The sequence below is a fragment of the Rosa rugosa genome, chromosome 5 (assembly GCF_958449725.1).
Source record: "Rosa rugosa chromosome 5, drRosRugo1.1, whole genome shotgun sequence".
NCBI lineage: Eukaryota > Viridiplantae > Streptophyta > Magnoliopsida > Rosales > Rosaceae > Rosa > Rosa rugosa.
The window spans coordinates 44,178,216-44,202,769 of NC_084824.1; the positions used below are offsets into that span (position 1 = coordinate 44,178,216).

Here is a 24,554-nt window from a genome sequence, read left to right on the forward strand (position 1 = left end):
TTACGGGTAATTAAGAAATTCATAAGTTGGGTTGGGCAAGTGGAAAAAACTTCTCCAATATTAAGGTATTTGGACATTTTGCCCAAAAAAAGAAAACAAATTAGCTTATCTCATGCATAAAAATCGTTTTCTAATTTATTTAGAACGTGAAAATCACTACCGTAGAAATTTTGATTGAAAACTATAATGATCCAAAAATCCAGGTAGATTTTAAGTGAAATCTACACACATAATACAAAAAATCTGAGTAGATGTAGACCCATCAGAAAGTTTCACATGGTCGAGTTTGGAAGCAAATTATGTGTCATGACTTGGGTCCCGTATATTATACAACACTAATAATTTATCAATTTTCATCTCGTGTATGCAGTCAAAATGACCACCTTCACGTGTGCATGAAGTATAACGCGAGAACTGACGACGCCACTTCTAAATTCTAAGGACCAACCAATTTGGTTCTTTTTGTTGTGGGGTTTAAACTCATCATGCATTTTTGCTACTCATAATCCTAACTTGTATGCCAGATGTAGCATGAACAGGTTTTCGCCATGCATGAGAGAAATGTTCGTATATTTTTAAATGCATAAGAGAAAAGATTTTATTATTTAATCATCAAATGCTAATTGATTTGTGTGTACAATGAAATTGTTTATTCCATTATTTTTTATTTCTCTAAATTATCATCGAACTTGATTTAAATCGATTAAATGAGTCGAAATTGAGAAATGTTAGATCACCGTTTAATAAAACTTTTAAATATCTAACTTTTAAAAATTGAGGGACGCCTTCTTTTAGTTAAGGTTTAATTTGGTTTATTGGAAGGAAAACCAATTGATTGGCACTTCTTATGGGCATGAGAGATTAAAATTTCCATGAAAATATATATTTTTGTATCTAATAATGTTGGGAAAATATTTAAAAAATTGTAAGTGGCAAGGAAAATGAGAGAAAATGAATCTTGGGTTTTGGAAGAATTCATCACTTTCTCCTATTTTTTACTTTTCTCAAGAAAACTTGATCATGTTGTTGTGCTTAATTATCCAATATAAAAATGAACAAATTTTCTTTTTCAAATTTTCGAATCTGCTAATGAAAAAATGCCTAAATTTTTAGCCCTTAATCCTTTTGCACCAATTGTTATGTGTACAATCTCCTTGTATTCTTGTGCAACAAGAAATAAGATCTGTAATCTAAATCAAACCAACCAGATGTAGAAAGATCTCGTTCTAATTAGGTTATCAAGCATGGCCACCCCATGACCAAATTTAAACAAACATAAAACCACAATCCTAGGAACCTGTGTTTTGAGTCTAACTAAGAACCCTAATTAAATAAGTGATGAATTCTTGTATAAACTAATAAGATCGATCATATGATATGATCAACTACAGAGGAATGTTCCATCATTCATACGTCAAAATTATGTGTTTTTTTTTTTTTGAAAAGCAAAATTAGGTATAATAAAGCACTATTTGGTTAAACAAATCACAGACTCACGGATATGAACTTGATTATAGTGTAGTGGTTAAGAAAAGATAAAAACTAAACTATATGTTAATCAAAATAATTGGCAATTAATTAATCAAAAGCTGTGGATGGACGCGTTATTAGGATTCGGAATATATGCCCTCGTGTTCGTACTTATATATTTGTCATTAAAAATTATCATGCTCACTGCTTTTACGCGTTATATGGAGCAAGATAATCCCAAGACCTTTACATTAGTCAAAAAATATGATTAGAAAATTGTGTTATCATTTCATGGCTAATCAAAGTCCAAATCATAAATAATTAGAGGGTGAGTTGTAAGCATAAATGTGATTAGCTAATTAATTAATAAACTAGTCACATATGTATCAAATTAGTTAAGTTTGAGGCCCACATTTTGGATTGGGAGGACCTACTGTTCTCAGTCATGCTAATTTGTTTTCAGATGATTATTGTATTTTGAAATTTTAGATCGTACTGTTCTTCCCTCCGTTCTGATTTTTGTTGTTGATAAGATTTTTTTAATACGTCTTTTAACTTTCTAGCGGCGGTTATGTTTGGTGTACTCACTTGACGTTTTCAATCTGCGATGTACCCCTAACTTTTCAAATTAGAGGGTTTTTTTTTTTTTTTTTTGATTTAGATCTGAATTTAGAATCTGGATAAGATCCAAATTAGAATTGGGGACGCAAGTCTAATTAATTAATGAGATTTTGTCCATTTATCCTAATTCTAGAATCATTTATTCCACATACCCCATTAATTTTTTTAAATTCTCTCTTACCCATAAAAACTCTAATAAGGTCTTCCTTAATACCCAATTGCGTTTTTTTTTTTTTAGACTATTTTATCATCACCCCTTTGTTACATAGAGAGAGAGAGACAGAGAGACAGAGAGAGAGAGAGAGAAACCATAGGAGACTTCGCTGGAGTCCCGTCACCGGCAACCGGATTCCGGTCACCGGCCGCCACCCACCGGAATCCGGTCACTAGCCGCCACCCACCGGATTTCTCTAAAAACCTCGCCAGATGTCCCCAAAGAGGTAGTCGGAGATCTCATAGGTCGCCGGAAAGGTTTATTGTTGCCCCAAATAGACTTTTATTGCCCCTCAATAAACCTCTATTGCCCCCCAATAAACCTCCCTAAAATTAGACAAATAAAACTTTAATTAAATAAAAAAAAAAAAAAAAAGGAGATTACATCAATTGAAAAATTCTATTGGGGGATGTCTATTAACCCCAATAGACCTTTAACAGATCTGTATTGTCCCCCAATAAAACTTTTTTTTACTTTCCTTAAGGTACTAGTCAAGAGAAGAAAAAATTGTGGGAGCATATTCATGAAGTGTATGAGACTTGCAAGCCGGCCGGATGTGTATTAGATTGGGAGAAGGGTGTGACGGTCGTTGGAAAAAGATTAGACCGCGATGCCAAAGATGGCATCAAGCTCTTAACAAAGCGGTACTTCTTCACAAAAGTGGTAATAACGCCACTGACGAGGTAATCATCCTTATTCTTGAAGTTTAATTATTATTTTTAAAATAATGTTGTTGTTGTTTTAACATATTATTTAAGTTTGAATAATATGTATTAAGAAATGTATATTTAGGTGAACTTAATTATTGATTAATTATCTAGCGGAAAGAAAACCTCTAGGGTTTGAGAGAACGCCGCTCTTATGGGTGGTCGTTTCTGCAACTTTCTCCATCTCCGATGGAGAACTATGTCGGCACATCCCTTGGTGTCGTATACCTCGAGCGCGGTGCAAACCGTCTCTTCTTTTCTTCCAAATTTCTTTTCAAAAGCGTGGTCTAAGACTCCTCTTGTGGCTGCAGACTGCGATGTTTTCCCTCTCTCTCAGGTCTTCACAACTTGGGATTCAAGGCTGAGTTCGATCTGGGCAAGTGGTCGGCGACCTTGCGATGGGATATCGGAGGTTTTGGGTCGGATCCGGATCAGGGATCCAGGGACTATGCGGACTTCTTGGAATTTTGGCCGTGACTCCTTGGAATTTATGGGAGTAGGGTTGTGGGAGGGGCTCGAGATCGGCAGGTTTTCGACCTAGATCGGAGTGCAGTTGTTGGAACGGCCGCAAGTGTCGGAATGGTTTTCTGGTTTCTGGTTCCCAGATCAGACCAGAGGGAGTTCGCGACCAGAGATTTCATGTCAAAAACCGACGGCGGTGCAGCAGTCCGTGGGTGGTGGCGCTTGGAGTCGTGTGGACGAAACCGGGACGAGAGATTTACGGCATTGCGGATCTGGAAGGGTGGCCGGACGTCGAGCTGAAGCTAGGGTGCCAGGATCAGATTATGTTGGGCCTTGGCCTTTGTCAAGTTTGACCCATCAGACTTGATCTTGGATTCAGGCCGGATTTGGATCCGCATTTGGGACCCAGGTCGTAATCAAATCCAGATCGTGGATCCGAGACAGCTGCTCATTTTGATCTGGTATTTGTTCTGGTTCTTGGGAGTTCGATTGCTAATTTACGAGTTTCTGACACCCTCGGTTACTTTCGAACTCTCGGTGAGCGAATCACCTCTCCTAAGTGATCATATCACCGGTTACGGCTACAGTTACTATTACATTTACACTGCTCTCGTGACATATGCAGTGCAGCGATGTCGTTCGGCATCAAGTCACATGGTTACCTTTCATTCTAGATGCGTATGTGCATCTTGTTATCTTTTATTGTTTTCCTACATTACAGATGCGCTTGTGCATGTTGTTATGTTTTTTCATTTTTCTTTCGATGTTTTTTGCATCGCTCCATGTACTTCTTAGTTTCACTTAATATAGTTTGTCATCTTTCCCATAAAAAAAAAAAACATGTTATTTATATTGACTTTCATATAAATATATATATAGTACATTTTAATATCCTTATTTATAGGAAGTACAAGCTAAGTCAATTTATCATCAATTATCATCATAGGAAGTATGTGCATCTTGTTATCTTTTATTGTTTTCCTACATTACATATGCGTCTGTGCATCTTGTTATGTTTTTTCATTTTTCTTTAGATGTTTTTTGCATCGCTCCATGTACTTCTCAGTTTCACTTAATATAGTTTGTCGTCTTTCCCATAAAAAAAAAAAACATGTTATTTATATTGACTTTCATATAAATATATCACTATGCCAAAAAATGCTTCAGACGACAGATATGATCTGTCGTCTGATGAAGTAAAAATCTGTTGTCTAAGTGGCTACCGTCTCTAAGCCATTCAGACGACAGATATTCTCCGTCGTTTCTAAGCTACTCAGACGACAGATTCAGTTTAAGTTCTGTCGTCTGAAGTACCTAATATTGAAGAATCGGAGTCTATCTGTCGTCTGAAACACCATACCACTACATATTAATGTTGTTGGAAATTCACTTCATCAACGGATTCAAAAAATAACTGTCGATGTAGTAAATGTAAGATGACGGAGTTTTTGTTGTTTCTGTCGTCTGAATGGCTTAGAAACAACATATCAACACCTACTTCTGTTGTCTGAGAGCCATTTGAACTCTACTTTTCTGTTGTTTGAACGTGGTAGAAACAACATATCAATCACCTACTTCTGTTGTCTGAGAGCTCTTTGAACTCTACTTTTCTGTTGTTTGAATTTGGTAGAAACAACATATCAACCACCTATTTCTGTTGTCTGAGAGCTCTTTGAACTCTACTTTTCTGTTGTTTGAACTTGGTAGAAACAACAGATGATCATTTGTTTCTGTTGTTTCTATTTTCTTGATACAACATAAATTGTGCTGTATTTTCTTGATACAACATAAACCTACATATATCTGTTGCCTTTCAACCATTTCAACATCAGTCATTTACAATCATCAAAACCATAAAATTGGACTAAAATCAGCATTGAAAATGATGGCTACGTTTCATTAATTGCATCAACATCATCCAAAATACAATCCATAGTTCCAACTCTAAACCTAGCCAACAGTTACATTATGATCGAGAGAACCAAAAAACCATCTTAATTATCTCGATCATTTACCTAGTGCACCAAGTAAAAAACCTATAAGGTAAAGAAAGAGTAGCTAGACAGAGCAACTGCATGCATAATTTAAGTTCATCAACACTTTCCATCAGTTATATATAAATGCACAAAAGCAGTTCCAAGTGCTACTCATCTACCTTAAAAAGAACCAAAGTTAGAACTGTATAACATGATTTGCCCATTCAGCTCGAACCACATCATGATGCTTATTCTTCTTTTGAGCATTCTTTTGCAATTTCCTTAAGGCCTTGTTAGTTTGTTCATCAAAGATCGACTTCTTCATTGTTGAAACCATCTGTACATTCACAAAACGGAAAGAAACAACGAATGACTTTTATGAAATATATAACAAAAAAGGCCAACTCAGTTATAGGAAAAAGGAAACAAAACAAGAGTTAATCACCACGAACATTGAGTAGCAAATAGAGCGTCATCTTCTAATGATTTTTTGATCCTAGTTTAAAAATTAAATTTGCTTCCAGGTGCTAAATGAACCTACAGCAGCTCTACATGCGCTATTAAACGAGTGCTCTACTACCAATTGAAATGGCTCCCAAGCTACATTCAAACATGAATAAAAAGAAACCCAGTTCCTTATCATTTTCCTACTGTCAATTTAACATTGAATGTGAGAAAACTGTCACTTACACAAAACTGCAGAAAATACAATGTGGAGGAGTTATGCGAGTTATCTGATACTTACAGCAAGCACATAATTTCAGGGGCATCGCAAATGCAAAGTTGTTCGATCAAGTTCAAGTGGTGAATACAGGGAAGTATACAGGGGAAAATGGTCATGGATAGCATTGAAAAGCTCATTGTGCTTCCTTCTTGGAGGCTTCCCCAGTATGTATCGAGGATTGAACTTGTACAATCAATCCTAAGACCGCCTGAAAGCCATGTGATGGACCAGAATGAAGCTCGGATATTTCCTGCATAAAGTAGCTTTCTCCTTTTACAAATAATTGTGTAAAACAAGTTACAGAGTCAAGTGAGTTGTACTCTTGTGGTCAGAATCTCTTGGATTGCAACCTCGGGAAATATCATATCGTTTCTCTTACCTTGAGAGTCACAAGCACCGAAATATTGGGGTGGTCATGTTTTCTTCAAAAGATATGGTACCTGCAACAGTTTTGATGAGAACTAATCAAAACACATAAATCCCATATGCAACTAAAAGTGTGGTGCTGCTGTAACTTTTGTTCTAGAACTAAAGGGGAAGAGATTCAGGATATATATATTCAAGTTAATCATTGTCAAAGTTTGCTGTAAATTGCCTTGAACATGTGTCAGACAACAAAGTATAATTAAAGCTTTATCTCTTCCCTCTTTCACTTTGATCATAAAGCTAGCGGTGGAACAATGAAGACCAAGCAAAGTCCATGATCATGCCTTCTATTAAAAGGCTTGGCAGTGGAAACTGATCAGCACATTAAAAGACAACAATTTCATATTCATAATTGTCAAACCATGAACTAAAGACAAAATCTTTGGAAACATGCAGCAAGTCTCTCTTAAGCAAAGTTTAGCTATGTGTTTCCTTGTCAATCAAAAGAAAATCATGCAAGGATATTCAAAATGAGGCATAGTGGATATCGGTGGAAAAGTAAAGAGAGCAATCGGTGACATCATTTAAATAAAGCATGAATTGGAGTGTTTTGCCCAGTAATTCAATTGGTTCGCAAGAATGGCTCCTCACCGGTTTTGGGTTCGACACCAACAACTGTGATAGCCACGAAGCTTGGCGGTGGAGGAGTGTCCAAAATCTGCAGATAATTACAAATAGCATTACACATAAGCTTGTCAAAGTCAAAGCTCCCAAAATATGTAATTGATCATGTGTGCTGCAGACATGTATAATTGATTATCAAATGCAAGAGACAATTGCTTGAGTCCATTTATATTAATTAAAGGCATGGAAAAGTATGCTGTAGCTTTGTTCTGAAATAGGAATTGAATGGCATAAGGACAAGAGCCAAAGTCCAGGCCTTTGAAAAGAGACAGAAAGCATGCAATTGAATCGGTGGTGTAATTGAATAAGTTCAATCGGTGCTCGATCAAATAACTTCTTACCAGTTCCGAGTTCCAAAAAGATGCAATCTCAACAAAGACGAGGCTTCGAATCTTTGACAGGCAGGACTGACAAATGGAAACATGCAGATCGGTTAAAATTACATCCCAAAACAAAGGGTTTATGGAGGAAAGAGGCTTCACATGACCGAAATCTTATTGCTACTCCGTGCATATACTCCTTGCTGCTGGGATTAAAATTCACACCTGAAAATCAAATACTAGTTCATTCTCTCACGGAGCTTCTCCTAACTTGGTAACACACCAGAACATTCAACCCAACAATAGCAAAAGAAACTAACTAGGATGTCAGCTTAGTTTTCAATCCTCACAAAAGAAAATAGAAGAAAAGTTAACAAAAGAAAGAATGGGAGCACAATAATCCATCCATACGAAACTCAATTGTAGAATTGAAAGGCACTAAATGTTTTCACCCACTCATTTTCTGACATCAGATAATAGAAGCCATGTGCAGCAAGGAAAGAAAAGCTTACAGGTTGATTCCTTTGCTCCCAATTCCATTTGGTACAAAACCAGCATCCTGACATCGAAAGCATTTAGATGATTTATAAAGCCAAAATTAGACTAAAACCTGTGAAAGTTCACATAATATGAAAACCCTATCAAATTAACATAAACGTAACATAAACCCAATCAAATCAAAACCCAAATCTTTCCCTTTTGTTGGGTTTTATAGAGGCCGCTTTTGAGGAACGATTGGTTGGTGGATCTCATGGCAAACTCGTCTGAGTGCAGAACCCATTTCTCCTTCACTCCTCTCCTTGACCAGAAATCCTACATAATCCAATTAACAATCATATATATACTGAACAAACATTTAATTCGGTCAAAAGCTATAAACCCAGAACCAAAAGATAAACACCCAACCCGATTTCAAGAACAACAATAAATTTTCAGCAAATTTCAAACACCCAAATCGAAATGAACCCTAAACCATCCCCAAACCCATAAAACCAGAATAACACCCAAGTCTATTTCAACCACCACATCTCTAAATTGATATCACAAATCTAATTTCAAAGGAAACCCCAAATCGATATCTTAACGAAACCCTAAAACCCAACACAAATCAAGGTCGAAATCCTAACACGAAGATTGAGACTTACCGTGCAACAACAGTATACTTTGTAAAATCAGATCGAAGAACTCCACCAACAGTGTCTTCTTGACCTAGATCGGGGAGAGGTTGATCGTTGAGACTCTTCTGTGTAAAAAACCTAGATCGGGGAGAGAAGAACCATAATTGGGAAAGGGAAAGGATGTTGTTGATTGGGGGAGAAGAACCAGAATGGGAGCTGCAATTGCTTAATTGGGGTCTAGCTCGCGGAGAAGGAAAGAAGGCTTCTGTTTTTTTAACCAAGTGTTTAGAAAACTCGGGGTCTAGCTCACTGAAGTTTTAGTTCAGCCAAAAAACGTTTTTTGTCCAAACAAGGAGAAATAATTTCTCCATTTACTCAGACAACAGAATTCTGTTGTCTGAATTTTCTAAATTACAACAAACTTGTAAAAGTTGAACTTGTATTGATTTTCATACCATTCAGACAACAGAAATAGTTAAAACTGTTGTCTGAAGACGTTGAAAAAAATCAGACAACAGAAAAAATGTCTTCTGTCGTCTAAGGGGTATGGTATGAAGCATTTTTTGACATAGTGTATATATAGTACATTTTAATATCCTTATTTATAGGAAGTACAAGCTAAGTCAATTTAACATCAATTATCTAAATGAGATGAGTTTGTGTTTGCACATTGTTAGCAAATATTAAAGGATACAAAAAAATTTAGCAATCCTCCGTTCATGAATGTTGGTATTGCACGTTGTCCTACCACTATTAACTTGGATGACGACGGCACACCCGCAGATGACTTCCCAAACCCTTCAAATGTGCATGCTTGCCCCTAGGTCAAAATGCTTAGAAGGCAAGATGAAATAGGTCAACTCTTATTGCAAATGCAGAGAACTGCAGACCAAGGAGACCGCGATCTCGAATATAGGTTACGCCTTAGGGAGGAGGCTAGAATAGCTGAGCAGCATGGGGATGATGCTTACACAATAACGGTGGATCCGTCAGTGTCCACACACACAAAAAAGGGTTATTGGAAGAGAAAGTAAGCACAGATTATTGAGAGGGAAAACAAGGCTCTTATGATGAGGCATACCCTCAACCCTCTTCTTCGCCTCAAACACCTACACCATATAGTAAAGATGACTCTAACATGGGCCTCTACGTGCCGGTTCATAAGACTCAGTGAATGGGGAGAAATTAGAAATGTTGTTGTATTGGTTGTACTTTTTCACTTCTATTTTCAATTATGAAATAAATTTGTTGCTTTCTTTTAACGGCGAAAATAAAAACAAAAACATGTTTAATCTCACTTTTATTCATGACAATAAACCACACTGCATTACAAAAGTATAAACACACAAACAATAAAATAAAACCACACAACATTACAAAGCATAAACACACAAACAATCAAAACCACACCATGGCCATATTGCCTATTATTAAAAGCATGAAAATACAATATCTTCATCTGCGGTTCCGCTTTGCTTGCAGCTTCATATTCCAGAGGTGATTAACCAAATCGCCTTGGAGGCTTCTATGCACAACTGGGCATTTAACCTCCTAGTAACGACGCATGAATTCCTCAAGTTCAGAAGGATTGCGCTCAATCTCATGATCATCGTCATACGTCTCATATATTTTTGCTTTGCTTAGTTTTGTGGGGATATCATCGGGGTCAAAAGGCGACTCTTCGTCTTCTTGACACTCATCATCGACAAACTGTTATGCAAAACAATGCAAGTTATCATGATGTATTGGAGATCTTCTCTATCCAATCCACGAGAAGCTCCTCTTACAATTGCAAAACGAGCTTAGAGAATTCCAAATGTCTTCTCCACGTCTTTTTAGTATGCCTCCTGCATCTTTGTAAAATGAGCTTGCTCTGGCTTATTAGATTTCTAATTGCTTCCATAAAAGTTCCCTATTTAGGGTAGAACCCATTGTCTAGGTAGTAGCATTTGTCTATCACTGTTATGCCCCGTATCTAAACTTAATTGTTATGCTCTCTCTCTCTCTCTCTCTCTCTCTCTCTCTAAGTAAAAGTAAATTAAAAAAAAAATGAAGGGTATAATAGACATTTTGAATCATTAGGTGAAAAATTGAGAGAACAAAGAGTATTATGTTTGATTTAAAATGTGAGAGACTGAATTGTTTTAGGAAGCAAAGTAATGTGAGAGACTGAACTAGTATTTGGTCTTTTTTTTATTTTATTTCAAGTTTACTTAATTCACTTTGAACTACCTAAAATACCATTTTCCAATGTATGGTTTAACTCGAATTCTTTTTCTATTTGGCTTCCTATGTGTCTCTCTCAGTTCTTTTTAAGGCATAAAATTGTTAGCATAACATGAAAGCGATTGAAGATGATGAATGCTAAGAAAGAAAGTGTTAGGGTTTAACGATGAATGAAGAGATTAAGAAGAAAGTTTAAGTACATGTTCTATAGGGTGTAATAAGAAAAACAATTGTAATTTTTAATAAGATATTATCCTTTATTGTAATTTTATATTAAGGTATTTTAATCTTTCAATAAATCAGAAACTTATAGGGTGACAAAAATAGTTAGTAAGGTGGCAATAACCGCACCCTATTTGTAATTTCATCATTAGTTGGTTTAGTCACAGAAGCAATGTAATCAATGCTAAATCAGTGCAATTAATTTTGAACACAACAAAGGAACACTTTCCAGTTTATTTTCCTTACAAAAGAAATCATTTTCTCGAATGAAGTTTAGTCTTGATTGGTGTAATCTTCGATTTTTAGTTCAAGTGCACGATTCAAATTTTAAACGTTTTCGTTCTTCATATGTACTAAGTTGAGACCTTTATTTCTTTAGGTGCTTGATGGAGTGTGTTTTGTACTTATCTCGTTCTGTGTATGAAGACGCAGTGGGGATATTGAGGTGAGGAAATCTCACGATGTTGTTTATGTGAAAAGAGTGACTTTATTGTTTTTGTAATTAATTGTTAAACTGTGAATTTAGTTATCAAAATAAATATTTATTTTGGAGAAGAGCGGCGCTAGGGCTCTTGCTGAAAGTTTCTCGATTCCATCTGACGGCGCGTCCATTGACGCTGTCGTCGGACGGGCGTTCATTGATTGTTGATGGGTGAGAGTGGTTCTCTAGATCGGGCCGGATTCGCTCTGGATCGAGGGGCGGTGGCAGGCGTGATTACATTCGTTGGGAGGATCAGAGACAGTTCATGCAAGCGGCATTTGCGGGACGGAAGGGCTGTAGGCTGGAGGTCTGAAGGCGCTGGTTTGGGGGCGAAGAGGGTGGAGGAAGCGGGCATCAAGGCAACGGTTTGAAATCTAGTTGGCCGGAGATGGGAGGTGCTAGCTATTCGTTTCTGGGTTGGAGGTTTGCACCATTACAGATCCAATCTGTTGGCTGGTTGTAGTTTGTCTTGGGGCAACCAGGTTGAAGGAGCGCTGGCGGCAGCCCGATGCTGGTGGTGGTGCGACAGGAAGAGGGGAATGTCGATGGTTGCTTTGCTTGAAATGGGCTGGGCTTTACGCATGGGCTGTGATCCAATTACTACTGGACTGTTGCTTGGGTTTGGGCCCTATCTTGGTTGTTTGTTTCTTTAATGTTTTTATTCATTTCTGTTTAGTTTTTTTGCGCTTTTTGCGAGCAATAAGTACCTACATGTGTTGTGTAGGGCTAGTCTGGCTTTTTGCCTGTGTGTGCACTCAAAGTGCCTTGTCTGCTCTAGGTAGGTGGCGAGTTCCTTACTTCGTCAAATTGTCGCTTCCGCCTAGTGGTAGGGTGAAGCTAAGTGCCGTCGGATTTATTCTCCAGCGACAACATAGTGGGAAAGTTGTGTTTTTGGTAATTATGCTATGCTGTAATCGAGTTGCAGATCGAGTTATCTTTACGCTATGTCAAAGCAAATAGAGTAGCCAGTAGAGCACTCTTTGCTAGTTGGTGCCTGGTTGAATACATTTTTTTAGTAGAGACTTCTGATATTATTTTAGGATGTTCTCTAGATGCTTATTGTAATCAGGGGTTTAGGCTCAATGTCCCCCCCCCCTTGTATTCGACGGTTTCATTAATTAAGGCTTGAGGGCAGCCGCACCAGCCCTTTATTCAAAAAAAAAATTTATTTTAAAATATATGAACTTGATCAAACATAGTTCATAGGTAAGTGCAAATTTGGTTTTGACTTAAAATGCTTTTCAGATTATATAAATTATGAACTATAGTTGGTATTAGTGGCATTCATGAGAGGATGACTACGTGTGTGTGTGTTTACGTGAAATATATATATCTTTGTGGAATTGTATTGTGGTGAAAACGATTTTTGTGATATGAATCATATTATTGTTTTGAGACTTGACTTTTTGAGGAAAATAATATATTGTGAGAAAGATGATTTATATTGTTTTGAAAGTGTTTTAAGTTGTGGAAACAAAAGTTATGAAGAATATAATTGTGATATCGTTTTAAAGAGATTTGTGAAATATTTTTGGGTCTAGTGTAGCCTCCTTAAATGTTTTGGTCTAGTGTGACCTTGGCGAGTAAATTGGGAACCAAGTCCCTGGGTGAAAAGCCTAATCCAGTTAGAGCTCTAGTCTGTTTGACAATGTATTCATGGGGATAACTACGCGGTTATTATGACTCATGAATACTGTTTTTAAAAGAAGTCTCAAGAGTCTCAAGCGTATTCTTTCTTTTATGGACAATTCTTAGGTTCACCCCTTAGGTTCACCCATTGTCGATTTACATACTTTTACTTAATATATTTATAATCCAACGGTCCATATCTTAAATTAGCCTTTAAAGATGATCTCTGTAAAAAAATCAATCGAATCGGAAATCGTTTAATTATAGATTAAATACTGTTTACTCCCTATACTTATAGGGTTTCATCGTTTCAATCCCTGACCTTCGAATTTCACCTAAAAAGTCCATGAACTCTCAATTTCCTCCCAATTGGTCCCTGCCGTCAAAATTTTCTGTTAAAGTTGCCGAAAATGTCTATTATGCCCTCACTTACTTTGTTTTTTTTAATTTATTTTTTATCTCTCTCTTTTATTTCTTTTTTTCATTTCACCTCTAAAAGGTTTGTGGATTGGAACCATCTTGATAAGGAGATGAACAGAATGAGGCGAGAGAGCAGGAAGAAGAAGAAGAGGTAAAAAGAAAAAAAAATAAAAAAATAAAAAAAGAGAGGAAGAGAAATATATATATATATATATATATATTTTAAGTAAATGAGGGTATAATAGACTTTTTAGGGGAAGATAACGGAGTTTTTGACGGATGTTTGACGGTAGGGACCAATTGGGGGGAAATTGGGAGTTCAGGGACTTTTTAGGTGAAATTCGAAGGTCAGGGACTGAAACGATGAAACCCTATAAGTATAGGAAGTAAGCAGTATTTAACCCTTTAATTATCTAATTGAATCAAACAAATGGATGGTTCTAACAACACTTACTACTATTATGATGAACCGTCCATGTATTTCATAGAAATGAATAATTAAAAGGTCTTTAATTTGATTGATTTTTTACAGACCTAATCTTTGTATTACGTTATATAACATGAATGGTTGGATTAGAAAATTATAAAGTTATTATGCGTTAATCGCAAGAGATGGTGAATATGCTTATTCATCCAAAGGGTGAACCTAAGAATTGTCCTTCTTTTATTATCCAAGAAGGACATTGTTTTCGGATTTAAATTGTTGAGTTAACAAATGATTTGAAATATCACTGTGGTGACTAGTGCTTTCCTTAAAAGAAAATGATATCGTGTTTTGAAAATAATCATTGTGTTGATTTGTTTCTCTTGAGTTGAAATGGTGATTTTATTGTTGTATGTGGAGTTGCTTTATTTAATCTTGAGTTGAAATTTTATAAGCATGTGTTAATTTTGTGATTGAGTTTATTCATACAGGCTTAGAAAGCTTAATGAGTTTGTTGTTGCAACCCTATGCACTATTTGATGGTGTAAGGGTTAATACTGCAAGTCAGGGCAACCAGGATTGGGGCTGAGGGTTTGTTGCTGTAGCAGTCTTAAGTTTAGAAAATTATTTTGTTGTTCAGTGCTTGTTAGACTTTAGTTATATATTATGCTCTTTGTGAGCGTTTACTTATTATTTTAATGTTTCAATTTAATGTATAAACTCTTATGTGAATCTAAAGAAAGAGTTGGTATTGACATTAGTGAGCTCGGTGTATTGTGATTGCTTAGATTAAAAGAAAAAAAATTCCTAGTGTTTTGGGCGAGTTGTTTGAGCCTCCACGTTATGTATTCTTTTTATTAATAATTTGTTGGTTATTTTATATTCAAAATTCAGGACGTGAATAATTAGACTTCGGCTCATGTGTACTGATTTTATTTTAGGTGATTGGGGCGGGTTTCCTCCCCAAGTTGTTGTTCAAGTTCAAGCTTTTTGACAAATCTACAATTCTTCATTGTCTTTTCATTTTGCTTTTGCTCTAAAGAAAGAAGATGTGGATGTGTCTTCTTTAAAGTAAAACTACTTTTAGGTTATTGATTATCAATTTTTTTATTATTATTTTTCTTTTAAAGATAAACGACAAATAAATATCTTATGATATCATAATTTCGTTTTGATTTAATTTTCTTATTAGAGTGGAGCTGAATTTATTTAGATGATAAATCTTGTATTTTCTAAAAAAATGTGATAAATATTTTACTTTAATACATCATCATCTTCCTCTTAAAGAAAAAAAAAATCAAGCAATTATGCAAAGCGGCGAGTACCTTGCAAGTTTCAACCCAACATTTATTTGCTTGACTTTCTCCATGGGAAGGGTTGCAATCTCACTTTGAAACTACAGTGGAGAAGTTCTTGCTTTGGAGGGAAACAGGGATGTAAACCGTCCGATCTATAGACTTTTGGAATCCAACGACCGAGATCCTGAATTATTGTGCATCATATTCGCAAACATTGGTCCTTGTCGCAAAACAAAGAGTGAAGAGAGAGGCTTGTTGAATCTCGCATCTACAGAGTGGCAAATTACGTAAATAAAACCACAATGCCGATGTCAGTCTAGGTGTCAATTTTTGTACTACTCGGCTTACTCACTCTCTGACCTCATTAAAGCCAAGACAGCTCTATCCTTCACGCGCCCATTTGCAAACCGTGCAAGTCACGTCGACCCGCGTAACACGTTTTCCATACCAAGACAAGTAGACTTTTTAATTCCTTTTCTTCAGTAACGACGAAATGAAATGATAAGGATAACAAAGGATTAATCCACGTCTAATGATAGTAGAATAGCAGAACAGTAGATATCTCAAGTTCGAATTTTGTTTCTGTGTGCCCAACATATTAATCATTCTCATCTTAAAATTTGGTTTTACTGTCTATCTCTTTCTGTGTGTCCAGCGTTCTATTTGGATCAGTTGGGAATAAGTGTTAGTGATGATTTTTCTTTCTCGTTGTAACTTTTTCTGTCATAAAAAAAAAACTTATTTCGAAAAAGAAAATTGAAAAGTCATAGTAAAGCGAGAGCATCCAAGAAACCTGACAAGTTGATCCGCAAATGATCTATTTATAAGTTGATCCGCGAAAACTTACTTTCTTCGATTAAAAAAAATAAAATTATTAATTGCGTATTGACAAGTTGATCCGCAAATGATCTATTTATAAAAGTGAGAACACCTGAATTGAATTAGTGACGACCAAATGTTGAAAAAAATAATTAAAAAAATAATAAATTACAAATTGCATGTTAAAAGGTTTAAGTCTTTTAACCATATACCGTTATCCAACTGGCACACATGCATGTTGATCTAGATGTTGAAACTCGTAGTCGACTAACTGGTTGGAGCTTGTTACTCAAATATGTTGATTAGTTGGTTGTTGATTAGTAGGGTAGGATTGTAGGAAGTCTGTTTAGTGATTATCAAGCAAAATCCAGCAGAGTTGTAAAATGTTGGTTGACTGATGGAATAATTAAGAATATTATGTACGTGAGCATAAAATTGAAGCTGTCCTTGATTTGGACTTTCAACTGGATCAGTACCATGCACTAGGCACTCTAGTTTCAACTTTCAACAAGAAACTGAATTGATATTAGGAACCATCTTACTGGCATTTTGAGGGTTTCAAACTCTCAATACTATGTCATCAAAAAAAAAAAAAAAAAAACTCTCAATACTATAATACTAGCAACTAGCAAGGCTACTTTAAAATCCGAAAAGCAATTGAAATTTGATATTTCACGGGATCATATAAATATCTAGTTCTGCATTTGATCGACGGCATCAAAATTTATATTTTTTTTGGAGAAAAATAATAATATTTGTGTGACCCAAATCTTGCAGCCGAAAAAGTTGAGAATTAGAACGAACCAGGAGGAAAAAAGGAAGAAAAAAAGACTTGCAGGTGGGGTTAGTTGATTATGGTCCATATGGATTAGGGATTAAGAAGGTTTGGTGGGGTCATTTCCTTATATTTATTAGCTATGGCGCTGGAATTTTTTTTTTTTTTTTTGGGAAGAAATTCACGTAAATGTTCAAGTATTCCTGTAATTAAGCTCCACTGAGTTTTTTTATCTTATTTTTATAGGATGTATGACTCCTTTATTTAAAGAAAACTAAATTACAAAATATGGGACTTACTAGTAGTGGACAATAATTCCTTACTCTTCTTCTTACTAATCGAACTAGTTATGGGTTCGTCACTAACAATGACATCCATGAGCCAAGAAAGTCAAACCGCTAACCAAGCATATCGCCTATTATCACGAGTTATGATTCGAAACCTTGACATCCATGACGGCCATTAGACATCTATGAGATCTAAGGTTTCGTTTGGTGAAACCTTAAACCGTGTGGCCAATCTCACTGGATCCTAAAGATATTGCTCCACCTAAAATCGTACCTGACCATCACGCAGTCCTCCACAATCCACATCAAGCTTCCTTCTTATTGTCTCTCCAATTAGAGTAATAGTGAGAAGAGCGATATATGCACGAGGCAGCCCATGCAACAAATCAATATCGATATAGTTCAATGATATTCATTTTTTGAGTAAAATGAGGTCAGCCCTTTATTGAAATTGAAATATTACAACGATACCATACCAAAAAGCATAAAAAAGAAAATAAAAGATGCGAAAGGAATAAATGCAAAAATTGCATCTGAAATACAAAGAGTTAAAAATGCAAGAGCAGCAGTGACGAAGCGCAACGCTGATTTTACACTACGGATGGCAGCCGTGTAGTGAATTGAGTAGTCAGTGGTTTGACTACCCATCGAACTCCAACGCACAATTTGACAAAAATCAACTTGGCGTCGGAATGAAGGCACTCTCCCACCTAAAGATCGAAGCCGGCCAAGGGTGTCAGAACATGGCCATGTTGGCAGACGATCTTTCACGAACAAATACCATATAATTGGGTCCTAGATTCAATACCAGTAAAGCACAGTAGCCCCAATCCATTCTAGCGAATCATAATAAGCCCACCAAAGATAGTGGGTCGCAGACCAAACCCAACTTCCACCTGGATCCCAGATCCTACTCCATTTGCCAAGCCCACCCGGATCCCAGATTCGGAACCTGCTGCCGACAAACAGGGTACCAGCACAGTCACACTCGGCACCGTGACTTTCAGTAAAAGAAATTGCCCTACTGCTATAGCCATCGCCGACCTCCAAGTAGCCCTAATAAGCCGGGTCTCAAACCCGGATTCTTTTGCACAGTTGGCGCCGATCACTGAACCTCGAAGCCCATGACCAGCCCCACCGCGAATCCCGCCGCCTGCATAATCCCTTGCTGCCAGACCACCTGCAAATACCTGCAGATTCATAACCAGAGGCAAGCAAACCAGCCAAGAGAGGATCAGTTCTTGTCAAACCGCCGAAACCATTATGGTTACAAGGAATCCAATCCACTGGATCCCACAAACCCTAACTGATTCCACCGCCATCAACCGCCGCCCAATCCCGCCTAACCCTTGCCACACGACCCAAATCGGAGCAGCCACCGTCAAAAAACAACATCGAACCCTCAAAATTCTCACACCACATTAATCCATATCTCCCGAAAGCGACGAGGACAAACATACATAGGCAAAAACCTAAAGAGATCTCCAAGAATGGAGTAGTTCAATGATATTCCTTTAATCTACAAGAAATCCTGATAGTCATTTAACAAATCATGCACGCGATAAGTTACATGACCCTCCACAATACTGTTTTTTTTTTTTTTTTTTTTTTTTTAATACAAACAAATATTTTATTATTATTATTTTTAGATAAAATATTATCATTTATTAATGAAAATTTATTACTATGAAATGGGTTTGTTTTGACCAAAATTATGTATTTCATTTTGAGTTTGGAAAAACAAGATGGATAAACAAATATCATTCCTGATGAAAGAAAAAATGCAGTGGCAATTTCGATTTGGTGTTTCTTTCCGCAATGATTTGAAATTTCGAATGACAATTTTGGGCATTAAAGTGCATTGAATTTATGAGGACCTACTGTATCATCTGCATGAGACTGCCACCAAACCCAATTGTCATTGAACTTTAAAGTTGGTAGCTACACGCCTACACTGAGCCTGTGAGGCAGCCTTCGTTACCGTTAGTCCCCACTTTCCTTAATTCAGTAACGGTACGGAAGTCGAAGTCGGACGGAAAATTGCAAAATGGGGAAAATTTTATGTCGTCGATTGGGGCAGTTTAATTAATGGTCGTTGTTCAAGTTTAAAATTGAAGGGTAAAAATTGCGGAAGCTTTTTACTGTGTTATTCATCACGGTAGGAGTCGAGGGATAAAAGGAAGTCTTGGTCTTGGTCGTTTTTCAAGTTTAAGACCAAGACTTTCTATTATATTGTAGAATATTTCTCAAATGCATTTACAAATGTGAAATTAGGAAATACAATTCTAAAAAAAAAAAATTCTTAGCCCACCTCACTCTTACATATATTAGTGAGAATCGAACCTATGACCATTGTAAAATTATAATTTACCAACAAGTTAAAAAAGCTCACCAACAAATAGTAAAAAAATATTTACTATTAGCATTATCGTGCGTCAGTGATCATTTTAATTCCAAAATTAGAGATGTATCTAGTAATTTATGGTAATGAGCAACTAATTGCACAAAGTTTCAGTAGACATTTTCTAACTAGTATTAATGTGTGATAATCATTTTAACCTCAGAGTTTAGAGACTTATTTGATTAATTTATAGTAGCTAGCAAGCATCTAACATAACAAAATTTCGATAAATGTAACATAAATATTTGCTATCCAGCCTTATCCTTTTATTTGAGAGTTTAAGAACGAGTCTAATACGACTTCACTAAAGTGAATAATTAAAGAAAATTATCCGATATCCATATATGCTCACATACTTAGGATGCATAGACACCTGATTGAACTCCTATGATTTTGGATTTTGATTCTAAGATGAAAGAGAATAATGGAAAGTTTTTCACCGGTGTCGTGGCGCGTGTTTCACACAGTGAATGAGAAGTGTGAAGAGTAAGAGTGGGGTGCATGAAACGCGGGCCCCACCTCCCATGTGCCCCTCCTCTGTCTCCACCAGCTCCTGTCTGGACCTCAATGATTAGAGAGAGCTGTGTTTCCCTCAGCCCCCTCACTCCTCCTCCTCCTCCTCCTCAGACCCCCACTTCCCTCCTCCTCTCTCTCTCTCTCTCTCTCCCCCACAACCCCCAAAACCCCTTCCCTTTCTTTCTTCAATTTCGGAGCAGTGTACTCCCACGCTCGCCGCACGAACGCACAACACAGTTTCAATGTCTAATTCCGAGGCCCCGAATAACGAGCTCTCCAATGGAGCAGCAGCTATGATGATGGAAAGACAGCAGCAGCAGCAGCAGCAGCAGCAGCAGACCCAACAGACGGCGGCATCTAACGGCGTCTTGGCCGTCAAGAAGCCGCCGTCAAAGGACCGACACAGCAAGGTCGACGGCCGGGGCCGACGCATCCGCATGCCCATCATCTGCGCGGCACGTGTCTTCCAGCTCACACGTGAGCTCGGCCACAAGTCCGACGGCCAGACCATCGAGTGGCTCCTCCGCCAGGCCGAGCCCTCCATCATCGCCGCAACCGGCACCGGCACCACTCCCGCTAGCTTCTCCACCGTCTCCGTCTCCCTCCGCGGCGGAGCCTCCTCCGGCGCCGCCTCCCTCTCCAACTCCTCCACTACTTCCTCCAACGACCACAAGCCCCTCCTCGGCGGCCCCACCCCCTTCATCCTCGGCAAGCGCATGCGCACCGACGACGACGCCAAGGACGCCGACGCCCACCACGGCGCCACCGACGGAGCAGGACCGGGAGCAGTCTCGGTCGTCGGTCACCACTCCATGAGCTCCATGCTGGGCTCCGCCGCCGCCGCCGCCCAGGGAGGGTTCTGGGCGCCGCACTACGGACAAGTCTGGAGCTTCGCCGCCACGCCGCCGCCGGAGATGATGACTCAGCAGCAGTCGGTCTCCCAACAGCATTCTTTGTTCTTGCCGCAGCAGCCGATGGGGGAAGCCTCGGCGGCCAGAGTGGGAAATTACCTTCCGGGACATCTCAATTTGTTGGCTTCTTTGTCGGGCGGGCACGGCAATTCGGGTCGGAGAGAAGACGACCCGCGTTAATTTGACCCGATTGCTACTGCTGGTGGTGCTTTGCTGGTATATATAAATATGTGTTCGTTTTGTTCCTGCTCTTGTTTTTGTGTGTTTTAGGGAGAAGTGAGTGAGTAATTTTTTTTTTTTTTTTTTTTTTTTCCTTCTCTTTGTTTTAGTGGATTTTTAAGGGTTAGGATTTAACTAAGCTTTGGCTGGAAGAAGAATAATGGATGGTTTGTGCAGTGCAAATTTGTGAATTTTAAGCATGGATTCAAATTAGAGGGGTCTTTTAGGGTTCATATTGCTTTAGGATTTGGGGGGGGGTTTTGTTGGAGGTGGCAGAGAGAATCAAGAAGAATTAGGGTTTTAGATGATGGGGCTTTTGCTGCTGTAATTGGAAGGGCTTTCCAGACTTTTAATTTTATCAAACTATTTATTTCAATTTACCTTCTGAGTTGCTCAGTTTGTGTTTGGTATCTCACTATAGCACACTTGGAATCAGTCATATCACCTCAACCTTCCTAGTTAGGTGATTGGTCTCTATATAATCAACAACTTCTGCATTACGTTTTTGAAAGTCATTCCATCTATGTCAGCTATTTCTAGACCTGAACAGGGATTCAACTTATCTGTCCCCTCATAACAGTTGAAATCTGGAGAGCAGCACAGTCGGTGATGCTTACTGTAATGCCGTTCTCCACTGATTTCAAAATTGTGAATTACATGCATGTAGCTGTTAGAATGAAGTAGATGATTTATTGAATAATTGGGTTTTCGGAATCTAGAAAGTAGAAACACTAATGCTGTGGCACAGCAGGGCAGAACTAGTTAATATTTACTATTTGCTTGTTTTAAGTTTTCTGCTGTTAGGTTTTAGCTTAGGAATGGATAATGCTATGATGCATCCTTTCTGGGTGGCAGTATTATGGTCTTGAATTGGGATATGTTCAAAATTCACAACTCAACTTTGAATGATAATTGAATTTGCTCAAGTATTTTGTTGAATTGAGTTTGTACCGACTACCGAGAAATCCACGGTGAATTAGGTTTTATGTGGTGAATCAACAACGTAAATCTCAAATTCAGGTGAGATTCAGTGTGTATCAGATGAGTTAGAAGTTACGTTTAAGGGCAAAGACGTCTCTTCCAATCAATCATCGAAGAAAAGCATATACCACATTCAAGATGGTGATCAATTCTTGCTGCAGATGTCAATCCAGTCAGTTTCTTTAAGAAGAAAAGGTGAACCGGAGGATAAGTTACCTCAGCATCATTAATAGTTTCACAAGAACGGTCAAATTAACACGAGCTACACATTGAAAGCCACTGACAGACTATTATAGCCTATATATGTGTTGTCCAAGCTCAAGTCCTGTTCTTTGCCAAAAAAAAAAAAAAAAAAAGCTCAAGTCCTGTTACCGGTCCCCAATTGTGAGATGCATGAACATGGGACTGAGGCTTCTATATGGCTCGCATTTCGAAAGTCTTTCAAAGTATGAAACCTTCACTCCCTTTTTTCTTGCAATGTTGGCGCGAACCCAACGTGAATGATGTCCGGGTTTACCAGTAACTATAACAGTAGTACTTTCGTCCACAAAATTAGTCAGGATCACCATTGTTTCCGGCTCAGTAGCGGATGAAGCATCCACCAGAAAAATATGGCTAAAGTGTCCACAAGTAATGCCTTGATCATGTTGCCGATAGCTACTCATGAAAGTTGATGAAATCACCCTGAATTTCCGGAGTTGCTGGGTTGGAGGACAAGATAAATAAGGGTCTTTGTGAAGGCATGATGGCACGGTGTACTGGCATGGCGGCAGCCTCTTCTATCTCACGGAATGTGGCGTTGGCTCGAAACATATCCGACTCTGGAATCACTTCCATCAAGCTTCTCAGAAGCACATCATAACGCCTGTTATTAGGCGAACATATAAGGATACGATTTTTTAGTGACATTTGATATACCTGGAGTATTGCTTCACAAATAGCCAGTCCAGTCCTCGATGGTTCAGAAAGGTTTTTCAACTCAACACAGAGTTCACCGGCTACTAGGTAAGGTGGTGAGCCCTGACTGTTAAAAATTTGATGAACTGCAGAAAGTTCACCTTCATCAAGTTTATGAAAGGTAGAGACCAGTGCTGGTGCAGTGGGAATGCTTGGACGGGAGACACAATCAGGAAAACGGAAGTTCCGAAAAAAAGCTTCTGATGCAGCTTTAACTGCTTGGTGAGCTCTTTTTAAACAGACTCTATTGAATGAGAAGCTGACATCATATTTTTGTGTTGAAGAATGATACTCATAGGAGTCATCTTCAAATTCAACAAATAGAAGACTGCTCCTAGCAATGCGATAAATCAAACCCTGTATAACAGATTAACAGGGAAGGTCATTATAACGTGGATAGCTTGAAAAAATATACACTACTTGACTGGGTGTGCAAAACCTAAAATACAATTGTATTGGGTTCTAATAATGCTGAAATAAAAGTAATCTGTAATTATTAATACAAAGGCGGCAAACACTGGTTAGGATTTTGCATCTTTGCTTACTACTGGTTGTCGAAATACTAATGTTATAGACTCGTTAGATTGATTCGGTTTGTTAATCTGAGTCAGGCATATAACATAAGCTTCAGCGCACTTATAAACAAGCAGGCCAAAATATACTCTCCAATGCCACCCAATAAAACGAAAAGGTAAAACTCATCAGCCGGTCTCTCGAGCTGCTCAAGGGACATCCACATAGTTATTCCTGTCTTCATCTGGAAGCAAAACTAAGTGACAGAAAACAACAAATGTTAATGGTTATTCAGAGTTTACCTGGAAGTGCTCAGTATCCCTATCTGATGGTCGTACATACACCAAGTCCCTCGAATAGAGAAATGGTCGTCTCTCAGGAACAGAATCAATCGCAAATGCAACAAAGGTTTTTCTTTCCTTCTCTTGAGTTTTATAATTATTAATTTCTTCCTCTCGCAACTCCAATACCATGTTCTCCAAATGGTAATCACTCCATTTCTGATTCAAATAAAAGCAAAGGTTTTCGATCATGTAATGCATGAAACACACAAGATTGAGAATGACCATGTTATTGCAACATGCACAGTCAGTCACTCTTACCTCCACCCACAAGGTAAAAAGCGCACAAGTAATGGAAAAGCATAATGCTGAGCACATAGAACATTATCGATACCCCAGTATCTGGTTTTATTTAGATTCTAAAATACTTCCACAAATAACTCATTTTGTCTTTAATATTAATTTTGCATGATTACTTGGACCGATTCCACAATCCTGAAATCAGAGGCCTATCAAAGTATAACTCATGGAA

General features: G+C 37.9%; 1 protein-coding gene and 1 long non-coding RNA gene across 2 annotated transcripts; one reads left to right on the plus strand and one right to left on the minus strand.

Moving 5' to 3' along the window:
* Nucleotides 1-5,535: 5,535 nt before the first annotated feature.
* LOC133712608 (uncharacterized) lies at nucleotides 5,536-8,903 on the minus strand. The gene is made up of 7 exons (XR_009847504.1): nucleotides 8,690-8,903; nucleotides 8,057-8,357; nucleotides 7,566-7,769; nucleotides 7,192-7,258; nucleotides 6,554-6,614; nucleotides 6,196-6,424; nucleotides 5,536-5,787 (listed from the first exon to the last, which is right to left on the minus strand). It is a non-coding gene; the product is annotated as an uncharacterized LOC133712608 (long non-coding RNA).
* Nucleotides 8,904-20,246: 11,343 nt separating this feature from the next.
* LOC133710231 (transcription factor TCP7-like) lies at nucleotides 20,247-21,670 on the plus strand. The gene has a single exon (XM_062136248.1). The coding sequence runs from the start codon at nucleotides 20,403-20,405 to the stop codon at nucleotides 21,249-21,251; it is 849 nt and encodes a 282-aa protein (XP_061992232.1). The 5' UTR covers nucleotides 20,247-20,402; the 3' UTR covers nucleotides 21,252-21,670.
* The last annotated feature ends 2,884 nt before the right edge of the window (nucleotides 21,671-24,554 follow it).

Bases quoted from the DNA above. Each gene is read 5' to 3' on its own strand.
- LOC133710231 (XM_062136248.1), top strand. From the start codon at position 20,403: ATGTCTAATTCCGAGGCCCCGAATAACGAGCTCTCCAATGGAGCAGCA.